Below are 22,634 nucleotides of genomic sequence, written 5' to 3'. Positions count from 1 at the left end.
TATCTTCTATATCTGAAATTCTGTCCTCACATTGGTTCATTCTTCTGAGTAAACTTTCAATGGAGTTTTTAATGTCCTGGAAATCTGTTTGCATCTGTTTTATGGATTCCATGTGTTTCCTATGTTGGGATTCTATCATGTTCCTCAGTTCCTCTATTTTTTTGTCTGTGTCCTCTCTAGATTTATTAATCATGTCTTGCACTATGGGCACAATCTCTGTTGTTATCTGAGAAATTATTTCTGATTTCATTTTTTCCAGATCCCCTTTTGTTGCCAGTTCAGGGAGTCCAGGTTGTTGAGTATCAGATTGTTCCATCTTGTTTCCCTTTGGGGTTGCCGTGGGTGATCTGGAAGTCTGGTTTTGAGACTTGTTTACATGTCTTCTCATTTCATCGGGAGTGGGGGTAGGGTGCTGCTGGCACCCAGGGGCTCATTTCCTTGGTGCTAGGGGTGATGACATGGCAGCCCAGAAGGCTCACCTTCTCCTCAAAAAAATTTTTTTTTTCGTACTGGGGATTGAACTTGGGACTTTGCATTTGTGAGGCAGGTGGTGGAACCACTGAGCTAATCCCCATTCCTTGTCTATTCTTTGTCTATAGGTGTTTCTTATTAGATTTAATAGCTGTTAGTTGCTTTCAGGCAAGCTTGGATTCCCTAGTAAAATCCTACAACCATGTTGATTCCTACATTGTGACTGAGTGATGTTAAAAGCTAGTTTCTTTGTGGGAATAAATTTATACTTTGGGGGATGCTAACAATCACTTTAGGCAATTTCACCCACCAGAGTTATTCCCTGAGGTGTGACCCAGAAGTATTGGGAAGAGGGATGAGATTGGAAGGTACCACATGGTGAGCATGAAGAAGCTGCCATGGGGCTGATGATCTTGGTACTTAAGGCCCCTAGGACACAGTGGTAGTAAGGAACCTGTCTTGAATCCATCAGCACATCCTGCTGGCTTGGCTGCCATGGTTTTTAAACACCCTCCACACTATTACTATATTAAGTCACATCTTAATTATTTGTTTTGTGGGATTATTGCAGAAATTTCTTTTTGGTCTCTATTTTTGTTCTTATCAGTCTTTAATCTATCCATTCAGAAGGGTAGCCCCTGCAGTCCTGTTAAAATATGCTTCATTATTTTGCTCAATCCTCCAAATACTTTCCGTCTTATTCAGTGTGAGCATCAAAGCTTTCCAGTGGCCTGCGTTACTGACAGTAATGACCCAATGTCTAGTGATCCCCATTTTCTGTTGTATCTCAGCTACCACCCCTCTCCTAGCTTATTTGATCCTTTTGCAGTGGTCTCCTTGCAGTTTCCTGTACCATGAGGGCTTTTGCATATCTGATTTGTTGGCTGAGATTTATACTGGATATAAACTTTTTTTGTAGTCTCAACTACTTTAAGATTTAGATCCTCCTTGCAGAAATGGAGGAAGATCCTCCCAGCACAAATATAATATAATATAAATAATATAACCAAACAAAGAAAGAGCATGTTGTTATATTGAATAATACTTGTCACTTCAATTCAGCATTTTTGAATACATGTGTATAGTCTGAAGCAGCTTCATAGTTTTATCATATATAGGGAGTCATTTCATCAAAGGCTAAAAAGAAATTTTCTTTCCCTCTCCTCTCCTTCCCTTTCCTAAACTTTGCCTCCTCCTCCTCTTCTTCTTTTTCTTCCTCTCTCTCTTTCCCCCTCTCTCTCCCTCTCTTTCTCCCTTTCTCTCTCTCTCTTTCTCTCTCTCTCTCTCCCTTTCTCTCTCTCTCTCTCCCTCCTCACTGTTACCCAGGCTGGCTTCAAACTCCTGGGATCAAGCTATCTTCCTGCCCTAGCCTCCTGAGTCACTGAGAATACAGGTGCATGCCACAGCACCATTTTTCCTTAAACACATCCTCCAGTGGTTTGAAGAGCAGATACGAGAGGCAATATTCCCTCACTGGATTTTAAAAATCCAACAAGGATTTAATAGTGTTTACTACATTCCATTTGTGCCATGGCTGGGGATAGGACATAAGTAGTGTTTCTAGTGGGGATGATAGGAAGAAGGTAGAGGAAATTTTCAAGAAGGCTCCAAATCCTGTGCTGGAGCTATGCACAGGCTGCTGAAGGAACACACAGGGTGGTCCTGGGCTCGGTGTTCAGAGGAGGGCAGGCAGGTCCTTGCTGAAGTCATACACCTTAATTGTGAGGCACATGTGTGTAACTCAAGCAGGGTTAACTCCAAGACATCTACTCTGGAATGTGGGATTTAGATTGAACAATTTTCACATGAAAACAATTTAATTTATTGCTTTAAAGAATTGGAGGAACTTAATTTGGATATGATTACTTCATGAAAGACATTACAGAATCACCAAACCCATCCTACCTGGTGTTTCCAGTCCATATCCCCACTCTCTTCCTGGGAAGAGTGCAGGCTTATGGTGGGAGTGCCTGGGTGTAATTTGATTTAGTTTCCTTTCTTTCTTCCAAGGCTGTGTTGGAAAAGCAACATGCATCTCTCATGCTGACAATCTTACTTTTTTCCCCGTGATGTGAGTTACTCTTTACTTTCATGGCATATTGATCAGAAGGTTTGGAAGTCATTTGTTTCTTGGTAGACACAGAAAAATTAATTAGAAATTACTAGGCAAATACTGTTCATTTGATGTACAAACATTTTCAAAAGTGGAGATTGGAGGGAACTACTGGTCCATTTCATGAGAAGATCCAAGTCTTTTCCCGAGTCTCCTCATGGCTGACTTCATCTCGTGGTTCCGCAGGGTGTAGATCACGGGGTTCAGCAGCGGGGAGATGACCGTGAAGGTGACATGGATGGGCTTATCCGTGGGGAGGGCGGTGAACGGCCGGGCGTAGACGTAGATGCAGGGCACAAAGTGCAGGGTGACCACCGTGATGTGGGAGGTGCAGGTGGAGATGGCTCTCCTCCTGCCCTTGCCTTCCTGAGCTCTTATTAATAATAATATGACCAGATAGGACACCAGGAGCAAGAAAAACCACAGTGTGGTGAGCAGCCCATTATTGGAAATCATCAGCAGTTGAAGAACAAAAATGTCTGTAGAGGCAAGATTGAGGACCTGCGGAACATCACAGTAGAAAGTGTCAAGGACGTTGGGGCCACAGAAGGGGAGAGGGAGCAAGAGGGAAATCTGCACGATGGAGTGGACAAAGCCTGCCACCCAGGAGGCCACTATTAACCCAGTGCAAACACCTCTGCTCATGATGGTCACGTAGTGCAGGGGTCTGGAGATGGCCATGTACCGATCCAAGGCCATCACTGATAGAGAAGACACATCCACGCCTCCGATGAGGTGGAAGAAGAACATCTGAGCAAGGCAGCCATGGAAGGAGATGGCCTTTCTCTCTGACAGAAGGTCCACCAGCACCTTGGGAGCCGTGATGGAGGAGAAGCAGATGTCAGCAATAGATAAATTCCGGAGCAGAAAGTACATGGGGGTGTGGAGGTGAGAGTCACAGGTCACGGTCACCATGATGAGGAGGTTTCCCAGCAGGGTTGTGACATACACCAGGAGCAGGAGGAGAAACAGGAGCCCGCTCACGTCTGGATCCTGGGTTAGGCCAAGGAAGACAAACTCTCTTACCCCGGTGCAGTTTTCCATATCTATGCAAGCATCCTCTCTTTTGCTGATTGTTTCAAAGCTGTGTCACATGAAAGCACTGGGCTAGGTATTTTCTGGTTCCCCTCAGCCTGTGGAATGCAGTTCAGATGGTCCCACTAGTGGCTTCAGTGTTCACAATTTGTTGATCATCCACATTTGTCAGATGGAAATCAGTTGGTGATCAAATGAAATTATCCCATGCAAAATTATTCAGTAATTGTTTTCTAATAGAAGCATGTTGAGAAAGAAAGCACACTTAGTAGATCTTACTATTTCAAAGGAATATTTTAAACAATGTAAAAATATTAAGTATATTTAATAAGGCTTAATGTTTTGTGAATGGTGCTCTTCCATATTATTATGAAGTGGTCTTTATTTCTTTCTCCAGTTGTGGAACTGATATTCAAATAGGTGAGCCCACTTTCCCAAACCACAGTAGGAGTAGGTTGTGGAACTTATGTGACTCTGCTTGGCTCCTAAGCCTACGTTCCATGTGCTACGACAGACACTCATTATTGAACAATGGATTGGAATCATTTCATCATCTCAATTTTAAAAGTAGTAGAAAAAGAATTGTGAGTGAGCTTCCAGGTAAATTTGTAGTCAGCACAGGTTCAACCCAAGGCTGTGCATAACTGCAGCACCTTCAGACTGTGCAGCTGAGAGTAAAGTTAGTAACGTGAACCAGACTCCCTAATGGTGGACTCGACTGCATTCCAGACATTATGTTTATTAGGCAAGCAAGAAGGCATTCATTTAATCAGTAAGTCCTTTAGTCCTTCAGCCTATATCCTGTGATTTTTTATAGCATTGTCAGGTGCTAGCAATATACACACAAGCATAGCAAAGTTCTTACTCTGGAGCAATTTTCAGTCTGATGGAAAATACAAGTACTAAAGTGGATAAACCTGCAGGTGATACAATCCTGGTATGAACAGAATAGAGCTTTGTGGAGGGTTACTAGGGAAGCTTTCCCAGAAGGGGCAAAAGTTTCACTCAGCCTTGATGAATTTCCAAGAAATAGAAGCAAGACTAATTCACACAAGGGAAAGAATCTATAAGCAGCCAGACAGTGGTGAAAATATCACGACTATACAGAGAACATTGGAAAATGTAGCATGGTTGACACAATGTAGGGGACTGTGGAATGAAAGGAGATTTTTATTAATAACAGACAATTTCTGACTTCATTAGTAAATGCTTTGTTATTATACTCAGTGATTCTGAGGTATTGTTTGGTTGACGAATGATCGATCTAAGTCCACTGTCCTTCTGGTTCTCACATTCAGGTGTGTAAACCTGAAACCTTCCTCCATGGTGGCTGTGGGCAACAGCTTTTGACTATTTTGCCTCAACGCTGGTTCATGTATCCTGTATTATATGGCAAGAAGTGCTCTAGAAAGAGGTAACGGGCCACTGGGGCTCATGCTTCAGCTCAGGGGAGAGAAAAGCATAGTGGCATAGGGCGGTGAAAGGCACTGGAATCGTCAGAAAAATGGGTGCTTTGTGTATATTATTTTGACTGGGTCAAGGAAATTCAGTTATTCTATTGCTTGTTCCACCTTTTATATAGTCAATAAACTTTTATTGTCATCTTCAAATGTATATGGATAAATGGATTGACACGAAAGATAATATCTTAAGTAAAATAAGCCAGTCACAGGAAGACAAGTACTATGTATTTTCTCTCCTATGTGAAAGCTAAAAAATTTGAACTGAATGTAGACTAAGATAAAGAGACTTGGGAAGGGTGTGTGTTCAGGGTGGTAGATAAAGGGAGGTTGGATTTGATCACTATAGACTATGTGGGTATGTGGAAATATCACAATGAGCCTCATTAATAAATACAACTAATACATGTTAATAAAAATAAAAATAACACAAAACAGGATACAGAAAAGTTGGGCCATATTGATAACAATCCAACAAAAAATGCACTGTGCAAATTAAAAGACACAATATGGGTTGGGGAAATAGCTCACTGATAGGACACTTGCCTAGCATGCACAAGGCCCTGGGTTTGACCCACAGTACTGGAAAAAAAAGATAATGCATGATAAAAGTGACTTATTTGGGGAGAGAAGTAAAGATGAATTAGGGTGGCATAGGAGATATGATAGAACAGGGCTAGGGATTTAGCTGAGTGGTGTAGCCACCTGCCTCACAGGTGCAAGGTCCCGAGTTCGATCCCCAGTACCAAAAAAAAAAAGATCTATGATAGAAGACAGAATCATTTCTGGAAACAACATAAGCTGATTTCCTCTGGATTCTTTTTATTTGTGACATGGTATAGGAAGATGATTCATTTTATTCTTTGTTACTGGGGATCGAACTCAGGACCTTGCGCTTGGGAGAGAAACTACTGAGCTAAGTCCCCAGCTGATTCATTTCATTCTTATCTCCACATAGGCAAGTATTAGGGTTAGCCCCATTTTTCATGTAAGATATAGAATAATATATATTGGGTCCAAAGAAGAGTGCAAAAAATAGAAGCGATGGAAACAAGATGGAAGACACATGCTCTTTTCTTTTACTTTTCCCCCCAAATTCTAACTATATATGGCAAAGGAATTTAAAAGAGTCTGTCTGAAGAACAGAATTCATCAGAATCCCTTCTTATGTTGGTTTTAGTACGCAGGGGGCTTGGCAATAATCAATGCAAAATCTTTCAACAAATGCATGACTTCTCTCACATCCGAAGCACCATATTTAAAAAAAATTTTCCCAATGTTTGATACCCACCTTTGTTGTGTTTTTTATAAGACATCACTTTGGCTCTGATATACCTGTAAAATATTCAAAGTCAAGTTAGTTATACATAATCAGTAACAACATCTCAATTTACTCTGCATAGCCTTAGTCCGTGATAGCAATTTAATGTTTTTACATACTTCATTTGATGTTGAAAGTCTGGCTAGAAATTGTATACTATTAGGTATATAAAGAGTCACAACTTATGAAAATTTTGTTTCTGAAGGTCAAGGGCCTTGGGGTATCCCCTTGCTCCATTTTCAGGAAAGAAAGGGCAGACTCAAAGATTCACATCTTTAAGGTTCTTTTACTCTGTCCCTGTCTTATGTTCAAAACCCTTAGCTTCAGGCTTAATGTAAGAATGGCAAAGGAAATAGGATTGGACAAGAAAGTGGAGTTTAAATGTTGGATTCCAGTTTTCCTGATGTGGTATCAATGGGAGTAATTAAAATGTTACCAGAACACACGTGTGCACTGGCATGCAAGTGTTATTGAACTGTGACCCCACCTCACATCCAAATCCCTTAGCCCCGGGCTTATTAGGAGATGTAGATGAAGAAATGTTATTGAACAAGGAAGTGGAAGTGAAGTGGCTAGTTTCACTGCTGGTGAAGGAATCCCAGAGGGAGTTATTAATGTGTTGCAAATGCATATGAAAGTACGTAAACACACAAAGATCCATTGCGGAAAAATCCCTCTTTGGTCCGTGTCCAGGGTATCTAATGGCAAGAGAAAAAATGAATTCCCTTCTCCTCACTCAATCAATTCTTGTTAAGACTTCTCAAACAATGGGCCTAAAATCTTTCCAGTATTGATTTTCATATTTTGAAAAGTATAAAAGAGGACATATTTGGATTATATATATTTATCACCTGGATTAGGCTGTCAAGGAGCCAGAAGGAGAGGACTAGGCCTGAGCACTTTCTGTTCACTTCCTCCTAAGCAGAGAGTAGTGGCGGCTCCCTGAGCCTGGATTCCCACCTGTAAAGCCCGTGATAGATAATCAGAAATGTGCCCTTCTTAACACTTTCCCCTTAGTCCATTTAGAGTGTTTTACTTTGTACACAGCCAGACGGAACTAACTTTACACCTAGCTAGCTAGATAAGCTGGTAAAAGTGTTCTCACAGTCACGATTTATTGGTCTGCAGAACAAAGCAATGTCCTGAAGTTGAAACAGGAATTCTTCTCTGCTACTTCGAGGGCCACAATATCTGATGCCAGATACCCAGGATTAAGTGAACCCTTGGTTCTACTCTTCCTATCTCAGTCACAATATGCCATCTTAAATGCAAAGCAGCAGATACAAAGAGGAATAAAATCTATACATCAAAGGGATGATTACGCAGCTTGCCCAAACGTCCTAAGGTTAATTAATAATGTAATACAATGGGCAAGGTTACCACAACCACAGATTAAACATAAACCAATTGGGAGGAGCTTTTGGACTAGTCAATAAATTTTGCTCAAGAGGGATCCAAATTTCCATTGGAACATTTTTGCATCAAGTGGAATTTAAAAAATAAAATAACAACAGGACTAAATATGTGACTAGGAAGCAGCAAATGACATTCACCTGAGAAAATTAATATAGTTACAGGAAATCTCTTTAACATATTTTAAACATATAGGACGTTAAAAACATAGTATTCGCTAAAAATATTACTGAGTAGCTCCTATGTACCAGGCACTTCTAGGTTATCAGGTATGAGAGAGTAAAATCCTTGACCTCGTGGTACTTACATTCTAGCAGGAAGATACAGATATTTAACAAAACAAACAAAATTGTATGGATTTTAGGTGGTAAAAAGCAGGTGTAGGGAAACAAGGCAGGGGAAAGTATAGGAAGTAATTCATTAGCGATCTGCAATTTCTGAAAGGGTGAGGAGGGGACATCTGGTTAGCTCTTGGAAGGCAAAGGTGGGAAGGATGACTGAAGTGGAGTCCAGATGAAGAAATATATCATAAGGCAAGGCAACTCTGCTCTGGTCATGTGCATGTCTGGTCATTAGTGTAAGGATTCATTTTTTTTTTCTCGGTACCAGGAATCAAACTCAGGATCTTGCGGACACCACTGGGCTAAATCCCTGGCCCAGGACTCATTGTCTCTGAATGTGTAGAAAGGCACTTACTAGAGGATGAAGAGTAGAGAAGTGATCCATTCTGACTCAAGACAGTGTTCAGAACAGGAACGGGGCGAGGTAGACCAGTATGCCTACTACTGAGTGTGCAGCCTGGGGGTCAATTTCACTGTGCTGTTGTTATTATCACTTCAGCAGTCCTATGAATCAGACACAGGACTTAATAATTGCTAGGCAGGTGCACTACCAGTGAGCTAAAACCCCAGCCCTGAAGATTATTTTAACAAACAAAATTCGGTTATAGTTTGAAAAAAGAAGACAGCTATTTCATAGTTTTAGGAATTTCCCACACTTCTTTCTCCCCTTTTGTCTTCTGAGATAAGCCCTACCCTAGAGTTAAATATTATTTAAGTTATTATGGTAAGCACTCGTGGCCGAGGCAGCAAGAAGCAAGCTCTGTGGGTCCTTCAAACCCCCAAGACCCTTTGCTCCCTGGCAAGCAGGACAACAATCACAGGAGAGGGGCCAGCTCAGTGAGTCCCAGGGGCTGGCAGTAGCTGAGGCTGGCGAGACGTGGAAGGAAAACAGACACTTGGGCAGTGCTGGAACAGGCACCTCCTCTCCCCAGACAGGGGGCTTCGTGCCTGCAGGATGTCCTGACCATTGCCCACCCTTGTGTGTCTGCACCGCTTGCCTCCCTCAGCCAGAGTCCAGGAGAGGGAGGCGGTGTGCAGTTTGGACAGAGTGTGGTGTGGGTGGAGCACTGGAGAGGAGCATTGTAGACAGCAAAGTACGCTGATGCAGGCTGCTGTGGAAAGAGCACGCATACGAGGCCCCCAGGGCTGCAGTAAAGAGAAGCGGGTGGAGATGGAGAAGGCCCCCTCAGACGCTTCGGAAGGCTGGTCCCTGAGCAGGCACACTGTGCCCTCGGCCGCTACTGCAGAAGTAAAGTTGTCTGACCAGGAGGACAGAGGAGCCAGGCCAACAGGAACGCAGCTAAACCAAGCACAGCAGCACCTGCGGAGGGAACAGGGCGGGCTCGGGGTCCAGCTGGCCCCCTCAGGTTCCTCGTTTGTTTGTGGATGTGGGGGCAGGGCACACTGGGTCCATTCTGAATGCAGAATTAAGAGGACCCTTTACTGTCCTGTTTCTGTGTGTGTGTGGTTGTTTTGGTCCTATTTTCTTTCTTCTTTCACTCTATATGGCAGGTGTTTTTACAGGTGCAAAGGAGCATAAGGGTGTGTTAGTTCTTTAGGTTTCCCTTTTCCGTAACATTCTTTATTAGTGTTTGCGATAGATAGTAAATCCATTCATGGTGGGGAATCGGAACATTTACATATTGAATTTTAATCCTCTTTACTTTCCCTTCCCCTCCTCTCCATCCCATCAGGCCCCATTTTCAGATCCCCTTCCCAACACCACAGAGTCTGCCTCCCTGTTGTCTATTATCTATCTTTTAAAAATATTTACTTATCAGTACATGTTTGCAATACATGATGACTCCTTTCATTGTGGGTATTTGGTATAGGTATCTGACACATCTTAAATTTTCTTTTGAGAAGTGTCTATTTCAATTTCTCATTTTTAATTGGGTCTTTATTTTGGAGATCTATTTTTTGTGTTCTTTATGTAGTTTAGATATTAGTTCTCTGACTGTGGAGTAGTTGGCAAGGAACATAAGCTGTCTATTCATTTTGTTATTTGTTTCGTTTGCTGTTCTGGAGTTTTTAGTTTGATGTAATTCCATTTGTTTATTGAAGGTGTTAGTTCTTATGCAACTGAGATTCTGTTCAGAAAGTCCTTGGCTGTACCTATATCTTCAAGAATTTTTCCTATTTTATCTTTTATCAGCATATTTAGTGTTTCTGATTTTATATGTCTTGGATCATTTTGATTTGATTTTAGGACAGGGTGAGATATAGTTCTAGATTCATTCTTCTGTGTGTGGATAACCAGTTTTTCCAAACCATTTGTTGAAGAGGCTATCTTTTCTCCAGTAAGTGTTTTTGGGTCCATTGTCAAAGAGGAGATGGTTGTTGTGGGGCTGGGGATTTGGCTCAGTGGTGCTGCACTTACCTTGCAAGTGCAAGGTCCTGAGTTTGATCCCCTGTACCACACACACACAAAAAGATGAAATGGTTGAATGTGCCTGAGGTTGTTCCTTCATCTTCAGCTGTGTTCCACTGATACACATATCTGTATTGTCAGCAGTACCATGCTGTTTTTATCATGGTAACTTTGTAGTATAACTTGATTGTGATGCCTCCTGCTTTGCCCGTGTTTCCCTCCTACTGCTTGTGTTATTATGGGTCTATTCTGATCTCATATAAATTTTAGGATTGTTCTTCATAGTTCTGTAAGGAATGCTATTGATGTTTTGATTGAGATTGCCTTAAATCTATATATCATTTTTGGTAACATGGCCATTTTGACAATATTGGTTCTGGCTACCAGGAATAGGGAATAGCTTCCCATTTTCTGATGTCCTCTTCAATCTCTTCAGAGTTGTATAGTTTTGTTAAAGAGGTTTTTTATATTCTGGTTTAGTTTTTTTTTTTTTTTGGTACCAGGGATCAAACTTGGGACCTTGTGCTTGCAAGGCAGGCAGTGGGACCACTGAGCTAAATCCCCAGCCTGGTATTTAGTTTTTTTGAAATTATTGTGAATGGACTGTTTTCCTATTTTTTTTCTATGTGGATTCATTTTTGGTGTACAGAAATGCTATTGATTTTTCACATTGATTTTGTCTTTTGCAGAATTTTTTCATTAGCTCTAAAAGTCTTCAGGTGGAGGTTTTTGGGTCTTCTATTAAAAGATTATGCCATTTACAAATGGAATGATCAGATCAAACTTCTTTCTTTCCCCTTCAAATTGCTTTTATTTATTTTTCTTTCCTGATAGCTCTGACTAAAGTTTTTTTTCTGACTAAAGTTTTTGAATACTGTGTTGAACAGGTGTGTTGAGAGTACTTCCTTGTCTTCTTACTGATTTTAGAGGATAAGCTTTCAGTTTTTCCACATTTAATATGATGTTGGCAGTAGATTTGTTATAAATAGCTTTTATGAATTTGAAATAAGGTCCTTCTATACTTATTTTCTTTAATCTTTTTAACTATGAATGGATGTTAGATTTTGTCAAAGGCTTTTTTCTGCTTCTATGGAGATGATTATGTGTTTTTTGTCTTTGCTTCTGTATATGTATTGCATTTATTGATTTACATACGTTGGACCTTCCTTGCATCCCTGGGGTGAAACCAAGTTGGTTGTGATGTATGATCTTTTTAATGTGTTTTTGCATTCTTTTACCAGTATCTTGTGGAGAATGTTTTTGCTTCTCTAGTCTATAAGGAAATGGTCATGCAGTTTTATTGTTTTGTTAAAATTTTGTCTTGTTTTGATATCATGACAATGGTATCTTCTAGGAATGAGTTTAGTAGTGCTTTTCCCCTTTCAATTTCATAGATGTGTTCATGTGTTCGAGGAGTATTGGTGTTAGAACCCCAGAGTTCCTGTAGAATTCTGTGTTCAATTCATGGGGTCCTGGGCTTTTCTTAGTTTGTAGGGTTTTCATTACTGTCTCTATTTCATTGCCTGTTATTGGTTTATTTAGTGTTTTGTTATCTTCTTGGTTCAATTTTTTTGTAATTTATATGTTTCTAGGAGTTTCTCCATTTCTCCTATTTTCTCCAAATTTTGGAATATGTGTTTTCCAAATAGTTTCTTATATTTCTCCATTTTTTTTAATGGTGTGGTTTGACTTTGATATTTTTGGTTGATTTTTCTGGTTGACCTGTATTTGTGGAGTATGGTATTGAAGTCTCCTGCTATGATTGTTTAGGGTCTGACTTAGTAACTTTTTTTGTTGATGAGACAAAACACCGAACACCCAAAGTTAAAGGAGGAAAGGTTCATTTTAACTCACAGTTCATAGTTGCCTGGCTCCAAGGCATGGTGCCATGGCAGAGGGGCATCATAGAGGAGAAACAGTCCATGGCAGGGCAGGCAAGAGGCAGGAAGTTAACAAAGCAGTGAATAGTCAGGAAGCAGCAGTAGCAGCAGCCAGCCTCTCCCTTTTATCCCTTCCAGACTTTCTGCCCTTTGGGTGGAGCCACTCACACCTAGGTGGGCCTTCCTATTCTCTACACCCAGAACTATGTCAAACCAATTAGTGTACTAATTTAGTAATCACACACCCTTAATGCCAGCATCACAACTTAATCCCAGCATCCATCACACACTCTAGATCCAGCCACATCTGAAAAACTCCAACTATGTTTCCATGAGGCTTTGGGGGGACATCTAGACACAAGCCATAACAGGATCTATCTGTCTTTTTATAGCCAATAGTTTTTGTTTTGTGAGTTTTTGTTCACCAACATTTGATGCACCTATATTTAAAATTGCAATGTCTTCATTTTTAATTGTCCCCTTTACCAGTGTGTAGTGGTCAACTTTGTCCCTTCTGATCAGTTTTGGCTTGAATTCTGCTGTGTCTGAAGATAAAAGAGCCTCTCTGGGCCGGGAATTTAGCTCAGTGGTTCTGCTGCCTGCCCTGAGAACGCAAGGACCCGAGTTCCATCCCCGGTACCAACAAATTATAAAACTAAAAAAAACCCCAAAAACCTAAATAAATATTTTTTTTTTAAAAAAAGAGCCTCTCCTGGTTGCCTTCAGGCTCTGGTTGCATGGATTGTCATATTCCATCCCTTCACTTTTGTACCTTGGTTCATGAATGCTTCTGTTTGCAAACAATTCAGTCTGCGAACAACCATTTGGCAAAATTTTGCTTCTATTCACAAACTCCGCATAGGGTGACAAACACAACCACGGCTGTCTTCCCCATACAAACACAGCCATTTTCCCCCAAATCATAAAACAAATTAAATTTGTAAATTGAGGCACCAGTGTATGGCCTCCTTTGGGATGTCTTGTGTAAGCAACTTATGATTGTGTTTTGTTTTTTTGATCCAGTCTGCCAGTCTGTCTTTTGTTGGGGAAGTAAAGGCTATAGACACTGAGGATTATTGTTATATTTCCTGGATCCTGTTGTTGCATTATTTTTCCAGTGGAGAGATGGGTGAGAAACAATATTTATTCACTGAGTATTTTACTTCAACACAAGTATACTAGTGTTTATTATATTCTAATTGTGGCAGATGCTGGGCTATGACAGTGAATAAAGTGTGATGCTCCTGGGGGAGATAGAAAGAGAACAGAAAATTTACAACAAGGTCAAAGGACTGCACTAGAGCAAACTATAGGTTGCTGAGAAATTCATTAAAGAGGTGGTTAGTGCATTTTTGTCTAGAGGAAGATCAAGTAAACAATTTGCTAAAGTTTACAGAACTTAGAACTGATGAGGTCCTTTGAAGTCCCACAGGCAAGGCTGTCAACAAAGCATAATGTGAGCAAAGCATAATATGAATTGAAAAAGTTAAAATTTTTTTGAGTTGAGAATAATTTAATTTATTCCTTTAAAGAATTGGGAGAGGAGCTTAATTAGTTTGTGATTAGTTCATGAAAGACCACAGCATCCCAAAGCCCACACAACATTGTGCTTCAATGACATGTCTGTGCTTTCTTCCAGGTAAGGTGCAGGGTTGTGGTGGGAGGGTCTAGGTGTATTCTGGTTTAGTTTCATTTATTTCTTCCAAGGCTGTGTTGGAAAAGCAATGAACAGCTCTCCTGCTAAGAATTTTGCTTAAGATTTTCTGGGACATAAAAAACTCTAAAAAAAATTTTTTTTTGCCTTTGTAGCATATTGATCAGAATCTTGGAAGGTCATATGGATCTTAGCAGGAACAAAATTTTAATTAGAAATCATTGGTGAATAGAGTTTATCTGATGTACAAACATTTTCAAAAGTGGAGATCGGGGGGAACTACTGGTCCATTTCATGAGAAGGTCCAAGTCTTTTCCTGAGTCTCCTCATGGCTGACTTCATCTCGTGGTTCCGCAGGGTGTAGATCACGGGGTTCAGCAGCGGGGAGATGACCGTGAAGGTGACATGGACGGGCTTATCCATGGGGAGGGCGGTGAACGGCCGGGCGTAGACGTAGATGCAGGGCACAAAGTGCAGGGTGACCACCGTGATGTGGGAGGTGCAGGTGGAGATGGCTCTCCTCCTGCCCTCGCCTGCCTGAGCTCTTATTAATAATAATATGACCAGATAGGACACCAGGAGCAAGAAAAGCCACAGTGTGGTGAGCAGCCCATTGTTGGAAATCATCAGGAGCTCGAGAACAAAGGTGTCAGTGCAGGCGAGTTTGAGGACCTGCGGAACATCACAGTAGAAAGTGTCAAGGACGTTGGGGCCACAGAAGGGGAGAGGGAGCAAGAGGGAAATCTGCACGATGGAGTGGACAAAGCCCCCCAGCCAGGAGGCCGCGATGAGGGCTGAGCAGTGCCCCCTGCTCATGATGGTCACGTAGTGCAGGGGTCTGGAGATGGCCATGTACCGATCCAAGGCCATGATGGAGAGAGAAAATGCATCCACGCCTCCGATGAGGTGGAAGAAGAACATCTGAGCAAGGCAGCCATGGAAGGAGATGGCCTTTCTCTCTGACAGAAGGTCCACCAGCACCTTGGGAGCCGTGATGGAGGAGAAGCAGATGTCGGCAATAGATAAATTCCGGAGCAGAGAGTACATGGGGGTGTGGAGGTGAGAGTCACAGGTCACGGTCACCATGATGAGGAGGTTTCCCAGCAGGGTTGTGACGTACACCAGGAGCAGGAGGAGAAACAGGAGCCCGCTCGCGTCTGGATCCTGGGTTAGGCCAAGGAAGACAAACTCTCTTACCCCGGTGCAGTTTTCCATATCTGTGCAAGCATCCTCTCTTTTGCTGATTGTTTCAAAGCTGTGTCACATGAAAGCGCTGGGCTAGGTATTTTCTGGTTCCCCTCAGCCTGTGGAATGCAGTTCAGATGGTCCCACTAGTGGCTTCAGTGTTTGCAACTTGTTGAGTGCCCACGGTTTTATGATTGCAATCAGTGTGGTGATTGAATTAAGTTATTACATGCATAATCATTCAATACTTATTTTATTATAGAACTATGTTGGAAAAGAAAATACATCAAGTATACTTTAAATATTTTAAAAGTATATGTTAAATCATTGAAATATATTAAGCATACTTCATAGCAAAGAATCTTTAAATGTTTTTATAACAGGTCTTTGTTTCTTCTTATAAAGAATTGATGCTGGTAAAAGTGAGCCCACTTTTCCAAGTCACAGCTGTAGGAAGCTGTGGAACTGAAGTTCAGATGTGATTCTGTGCAGTTCCCCAGTCTACATCCCAGTTGTTACAACATACAACCATTATTTAACAATGCAATGGACTGGAATTATTTCTTTACCTCAATTTTAGGATGATGGTGGCAGAAAACAATACCAGCAGATTTCCAGAAAAGCCTAGGTTCGGCATAGGTTCTCCTGACTCTCCTGCATTGTGCTGGAGCCTCAGGAAGATGTGCCACAGATGCTGGTGTCAGTAATGTGGAGCCGTCTCCCTGACTTAGACTTGATTACAATCCACCACTATGTTTACTAGTCAAGTAAGGGCACATTCATTTAGTCTGTGGTACCTTTGGTTTCAGCACATGTTCTGGTCCCTACAGTATGGTAGCATTTGGGCCAATGCTGGCAGTATATACACAAGCACACTGAAGTTCTGAGTTTGAAACAGTTTTCAGTCTGATGGAAAATACAGATATTTAAATTGTTAAGCATGCATGAGATACAGTGCTGGCATAAATGGACCATAGTTCTATTGAGAGCTGGTTGGGGAAGGTTTCCCAGAGGGGGCAGAAGTTTCACTCATCCCTGATGAATTTCCAAGAAACAAGAAGCAAGACTGATTCACACAGAGGAGAACTCATATGGGTTCAGCAGGTGATAGTAATAGGATTGTACAGAGAGCCCTGGAATGCACTGGAATGCACCAGCACAGTGGAAGGGAGTGGGGGAAGAAAGGGTGTTTTTATTAGTGACAAGCAATTTCTTACCTCATCAATAAACATTTTTTGTTATGTTCAATAATTCTTAGGTATTGTCTGTTTGATAAATGATTGATCTAAGCCTACTGACCTCCTTGTTCTCATAGTCAGATCTATAAAATTAAAATATTTCTCCCTGGTGATGTGAGTAACATCCTTTGACTGTTTTCTGTCAGCTTTCATTCATGTATCTGGTATTATGTGGCAGGAAGTACTCTGGAACGTGATGATGGGAAAGTGGGACATTCTGGGTCTTGCTCGAGCAGGAGGGGGAGAGGAAATCATGACAGCTTTCTCCTAAGAGGTGGAAAAATCCATTTTAGAAGGTCTTATGATCATGGCATGACAATGTTATTATTACCACTGCTGGTTCCACCTCATACACAGCCAGCTAACCTAGCTGCAATCATCACATGTGTGTGGGTAAGTAGATTGAACTGGAGTGTGTTATGTTAGGTGATGTAGGCTAGACAGAGAAAGGAAAGCACTACATGTTCTCTGGGCTTGCGCCTGAGAAACCCAAACTATGCGTAAAGACCGAAATAAAAGATAGGTAAGAGGAAGTAGGGAGATAGATCTTTCTCACATTGGGAGGGGATCAAGAGACAGATGGGGGGCAAGAGGGAGAGGCAGTGAAAAAAGAGAATTAAGATGTGCTATGAACACGTGCCAACCCTGCACAAAGAACGTGAATATTTTGTACCAGAAACATGGACTAGACAAAATTAGAAACCTGCCCGGATTGTAGAATTTTGATTAATAGAGATGAGGAGAGATGTGCGTGTGGGAGGATAGTGGATAAACTAGATTGGATTTGATCATTGCTCACTGTATGCCTATGTCACAGTGAACCTCACTAACATCTACAACTGGTACGAGTTAATAAAAATAAAAAGTAAAGGAATGAATTGGGCCATGCTGCTAAAGTGTTTAAATTCTAACAAATCTGGAAGATCTGTGTAAATTAAAAGATTAAGGCGGGCTGGGGATATACCTTAGTGGAAGAACACTTGCCCTGTATTCTTTTTTTTTTTGGTACCAGGGATCGAACTCAGGTCCTTGCTCAGGCAGCAAAACCACTGAGCTAAATCTCCGGCCCTGCCCTGTATTCTTAAGGCCTGGAGTTCAATCCATGATACTGAAACAAAACAAAACAAAATAAAACAAAACCAGTTTAATGCATGATAAAAGTGAGTTACTTTGTGAGAGAAGTGGACATAGATTTGGGCATCACAGGAAATATGGTAGAAGATGGGATCACTTCTAGAAACAATAAAAGTTGTTATTGCTTTGAATCCTTTGCATGTGTGACATGCTATAGGAAGATGATTTTTAAAAATTCTTATCTCCACTCATCAGGTAATTGTGAATCCTGTTTTTCATGTTCATATAGCTATCTCTTTTGGTTATAAGGAACAATGTATAAAATAGATGGAAACAGAAAGGGACACAACCTTCCCATCCAATCTATGGAAGTTCAAATTTTGTGTTGCAAGACCATTTAAAAGTGTCTAACTGGGGATTTAGCTCAGTGGTTCCACCACCTGCCTTGTAAGTGCTAAGACCCAAGTTTGATCACTGATACCAAAAAAAAAAAAAAAAAAGAAAAAGAAAAAGAAAAAAGTGTCTAACTGACAAAAGAATTTGATGGAGATCCTTCTTATAGACTTTAATCTCAAGCAGCCTCACTAGTAAGCAACGCAAAGGATTTAACAAATATGGTGACTGCTCTTGTACCCAAAGCACCACACTTATGCATCCTTCTTAACAAAACTGTCTTGCCAGTGTACGACTCCTACCTTTGTTGTGTTTTTCTTTGAGATGGTCATCTTGGCCCTGAAGCATTTAATATACCTGAAAAATATGCACATAGATAGTTACACATGCTCAGTAACAAGTCAATTTCACTATGCATCATCTTACCCTGTGCTACTAGTTTAATGACTTTACTTGCTTAATCTTGAAACCTGATTAAAAACCATACATTATTAAGTGCATTATTAACATACATTATTAACATCTGGTAACAGCTTCTGAAAATTTTGTTTCTGAGGGTATAGTTCCTTGGGGAGCGATACATCTCAGTGGCTTCCCTTGCTGCACCTCCAGGAAGGAAAGGCAGACTCCAGGGGTCACATCATCAAGTTCTCCCGTGATGTCTTCGTCTTATGTGCAAACCCATCAGTCCCAGACTTGGAGTGAGAGCAGCAAAGGGAGTGTTACTGAAGGGGAAAGAGGCTGAATCCGCTTTTGGCGATGCAGGTTTAGTCAGAAGGTCACCAGATGTCCAAGTGCGTGTGTGCACACACACCTAAGGACACATTTGGGTTGGTGTCCAAAGTCTTCCGAGGCTGTGGAGGAGATGCGCCTGGCTTATACCTTCGCTTTTTCCAGTGTGCCCTGCCTGCCTCAGGTCCTAGTCCCTTGGCCCCAGGCCTATTAGGAGAGAGGGGAAGGGAGGTCAGGTGGCTAGTTCCACTGTGAGGATGGGGTTCCAGGGGGAGCTATTAACTTGTTGGTAAGACATGCACACACGCGTACACACACCAGACTCATTACGGAAATACAGCCACCTTTGGTCTAATGGCAAGAGACAAAATCTACTGGCAGGAGAGGAAGTCAATCCCGTCACCCACAGCTCAACCAGTTTTTTTTGAGACAGGGTCTCGCTATATATTTCAGGCTGGCCTCGAACTCACGGAAGTCCTCCTGCCTCAGCCCTCCGAGTGCTGGGATTACAGGTGTGTGCCACCATACCTGGCTCTCAACCAGTTTTTTCTTAAAACATGGGCCTAAAATCTTTCCAAGCTCCATTTTCAAGGTTCAAAAATTATAAAAAGTATATATTTGAAAGACAGCAACACCTTGGTTCACAAATGCCTCTGTTCACAATCAATTTGGTTCTCAAACAAAAGCTTTTGATGAAATTTTGCTTCCGTGCACAAACTCCACATGGGGTGACAAACACAACTGTGACATCTTCCCCACACAAACACAAACAGCCATTTTCCCCCCAAATCATAAAACAAATCAAGTTTGTGAACTGAAGTACCACTGTATATAAATATAAATATAGATAGAAATATAAATATAAACTTAAACATATGTGGTTATTCCTTGTTTAATGACCTACCCATTTAATGACTGTTCAGACCTACGACTGAGCCATGCCCTTTGAAATTATGCCCTGCTGCTTTGACTTATGACCTGCCTTTTTTCCTACGGTTCTGTACCTCTTGTTTATAGAGCCTCAGTGTCTTTTTTTACAGTACACCTTGTTTATAGAGTGCTCTAACTTTTGCTGACTGTACTGTACAGTACAGTACTGTAGTTTTATGTTCTGTTATCCATGACAGCACCACATGTAAGAGTGATGGAAATACATAAAAGCAAAGCCATCAAGTTGGAGTTTCCTGGTCATTTCTTTGGTGTAATGTCCAGTACATACTACACACAATTCCTCATTTAGTGACCGATTCATTTAATTACCTGGTCACAGGGACAGAGCCTGGTCATTAAATGGGGAATATCTATCTCTATATAACTGGATCTCAAACACTTTCATTTAATTATTCTTCATTTTCTGCCCAAGCAGAGTAGTTCTGATTCCCTCAGTCTCGGTGCCCGTGGAATTTATATGCTTCCTTCCAGACCATAAACTTTGAGAACTACATTTCAACCATTGAGTTTTCACTTCATTTCCTCTGTAGGCGGCTAGGTCACAGAGAGCATTCATTTATTGTTTAACTGAAAGATTGTTAGCTTTGAATGTGCCTGGATCCTCCGGGAACAAACCAGTGACCCTGGGCGGAGAGCTGAGAAGTTCATCTTGTCGGGTTTCTGTAGGGTAGAGGAGGCATCTTCATGACTTCAAAATGAGGAAACTGGTGCCAGTACTTTGGTCTTTTGAAGTGCATAAAAACTCGAGTCTCACACTTTCTTTTAATATTGAGAAAGTTTATTGTGTGTCATAGATAATCAGATTCTAGTTTTAGGAGGCCCATTTCTTTTTTTTTTTTTGTACGAGGGATCGAACTCTGGTCTTTGTGCTTGCGCAGCAGGCGGCGAAACCGCTGAGCTAAATCCCCGGCCCAAGAGGCCCATTTCTTACTAGTAAGTTGACACAGGTCTTACGTGCTTGCGTATTCTTCTTGTTCGTTCTTTCTTTTTTTTTTGGTACTGGGGATCGAACTCGGGTCCTTGCGCTTTCGAGGCAGGTGGCGGAACCACTGAGCTAAATCCCTGGCCAGCTTGTGTGTTTTTAAAGCACAGAAATAATAAAGCAGAACTTGCTTACATTTCTCCCCTGTCTTGGGGAAACCGTGTGTGTGTGTCACAGGGGCCGGCCACCTCGTGTCTTTAGGTGCTGAACTTCTTAAACTGGCAGGGAAGCCTTTCTTCCCTTCCCATTTTAACATCTCTGAATTTAATTTGCATCCCAAACCAATGAATATGTGCAATAGACTTCATGAAAGTGTTTATTGTTTACCACTTGGCTGTTATCAGAGTGGCAAATGTATCGTATAGTGGGTGACGCTTTCCAGGTAAATATAGTAGGTGAGTATTTGAAACTACATCGCTTTGCCTCTTTTTGTAAACTGCAGGGGCGGTTTGCTTCGTATCTAATACTCTTTGTCACAAGAAGCAAATCAGAGGTCTGGAGACACACGCGCTGCTGCCCTTCGTTACCAGAGAGGCCTCTGCTCTCCTCTGGCTCCTTCTGCTTCCATCTATCATTCTTTTCCTTTCCTTCTTCAGCTCCTAGAGCCTCTCAGCCCTCAACTGAAGTCTTGCCCTTCTATTAGTTTCCTACTGCTCGTACAGCAGCACTGTAAGCTTCGTGGCTTAACCTAGCACAAATGTGTTATCTTACGGCTCTGCAGGTCAGAATGCCGAGCGATCTCGAGGGGCTAGGCTGAGGTGTTGGAGGCTGTGCTCCGACGTGGGGCCTCTAGGGAGGAGCCATTGCCTCGCTTTTCCTACCTTGGTGCTAGAGATCGACTCCCATCCCCTCCCACCTTCAAAGTCGACAGTGGCCAGTTGCGTTTCTCGGTGGCCTTCCTGGGACTCTTCTTCTTCCAGTTTGTTCACTTTTAAGGACCCTTGTCACAATGGGGCCACCAGGATAAATCAGAATAATTTCCCTAATTTCAAGATTGGCCCATTAGTAATTTTATTCCCAGCTGCAACCTCAGTTTCCCTGTGCTGGGCAGCTTCTCACAGACCCCAGGGAATAGGATGTGAACAAATCTGCAAGGGGTCTTTTGCTGGCACTGTCCTCTTTTTCAGTTCCTGCAGTCATCCTGAAAGCTCCATCTCTGCATGCAGAAAGATTTGTAGAAAGTCATTTGTTAGTAAAACTTGATCCAACCTGAACTATTTTGGTGGCAATATTTGATCTGAATTGATGTGACAGCATATAGTTTTTATTTATTGTACTTAGTAGGAATATCCACACATCTTCCTATAGAAACATTAATGTGTTTGGGTATTGGCTGCTTATCAAGGAGGAAAGAATATAGGATACAATATGAACACTGATTATATTTCTAAACTCTAAGAGATTCTGAATTTCAAAAGCTATCTGGCTCTATAAATTCAATAAGAAAATGCAATTCTGTTATCAAATCAGTTGTCTGACTCTATTATCGTAACTATGATAATAGTTATTAATTTTTGGACACATTTCAATGAACTTCTTACCTTGATTTACCTAAATTCAGTGCCCTAGAAGGAGAAAGGAGGAAGTAAAATCCACCCTCTTATACACGGTTACAATTTAGTTTAGGTACCTTGGGCCTGTCTGTACATCCTCAGGACATAGGCCCATTGGAACTCAGAATGAATGATTCTATGTGCAAAGACTCTTTCGCTCTGTGGTTTTTCTCCTCTCTTGTGTACACAAGCTCTGACAAAATTTTCAAATCTAACCTTTGATTTGACCTCATAAAGGCACACATGCGGATGCTTTGGTCGTGAGTGTGGCATTGTAGTGTACTCTGACTTGGTCATTTCTGTTTCCTTGGCTTCTCTGGAAGAAGTGTATGTGTTCAAGAAATAAGGTCAGTTTTAAAAACTAAAAGCCATGTAACTAGAATTTGGTAATATCTTTTCCATACATTCATTTTCTTTTATTCCACAGATTCAGCTGACATTCATTTACAGCCTCGTATAGCCCTGGC

General features: G+C 41.4%; 2 protein-coding genes across 2 annotated transcripts; both read right to left on the bottom strand.

Annotated features, from left to right (window-relative positions):
• Positions 1–2,692: 2,692 nt before the first annotated feature.
• Positions 2,693–3,628, bottom strand: LOC101717992 (olfactory receptor 4D10-like). The gene has a single exon (XM_087203590.1). It carries the CDS (start codon positions 3,626–3,628, stop codon positions 2,693–2,695), a length of 936 nt encoding a protein of 311 aa, XP_087059716.1.
• Positions 3,629–14,152: 10,524 nt separating this feature from the next.
• Positions 14,153–15,274, bottom strand: LOC147820765 (olfactory receptor 4D10-like). Its single transcript, XM_087203589.1, has one exon. The coding sequence runs from the start codon at positions 15,272–15,274 to the stop codon at positions 14,339–14,341; it is 936 nt and encodes a 311-aa protein (XP_087059715.1). The 3' UTR covers positions 14,153–14,338.
• Positions 15,275–22,634: the final 7,360 nt, after the last annotated feature.

This window comes from Heterocephalus glaber, unplaced genomic scaffold (assembly GCF_053883595.1).
Source record: "Heterocephalus glaber isolate CG9 unplaced genomic scaffold, H.glaber_assembly_v1.0 deba00001805, whole genome shotgun sequence".
NCBI classification, from domain to species: Eukaryota; Metazoa; Chordata; class Mammalia; order Rodentia; family Bathyergidae; genus Heterocephalus; species Heterocephalus glaber.
Note: the sequence above shows the minus strand (reverse complement) of the source record. Positions and strands in the feature narration are given on the sequence as shown.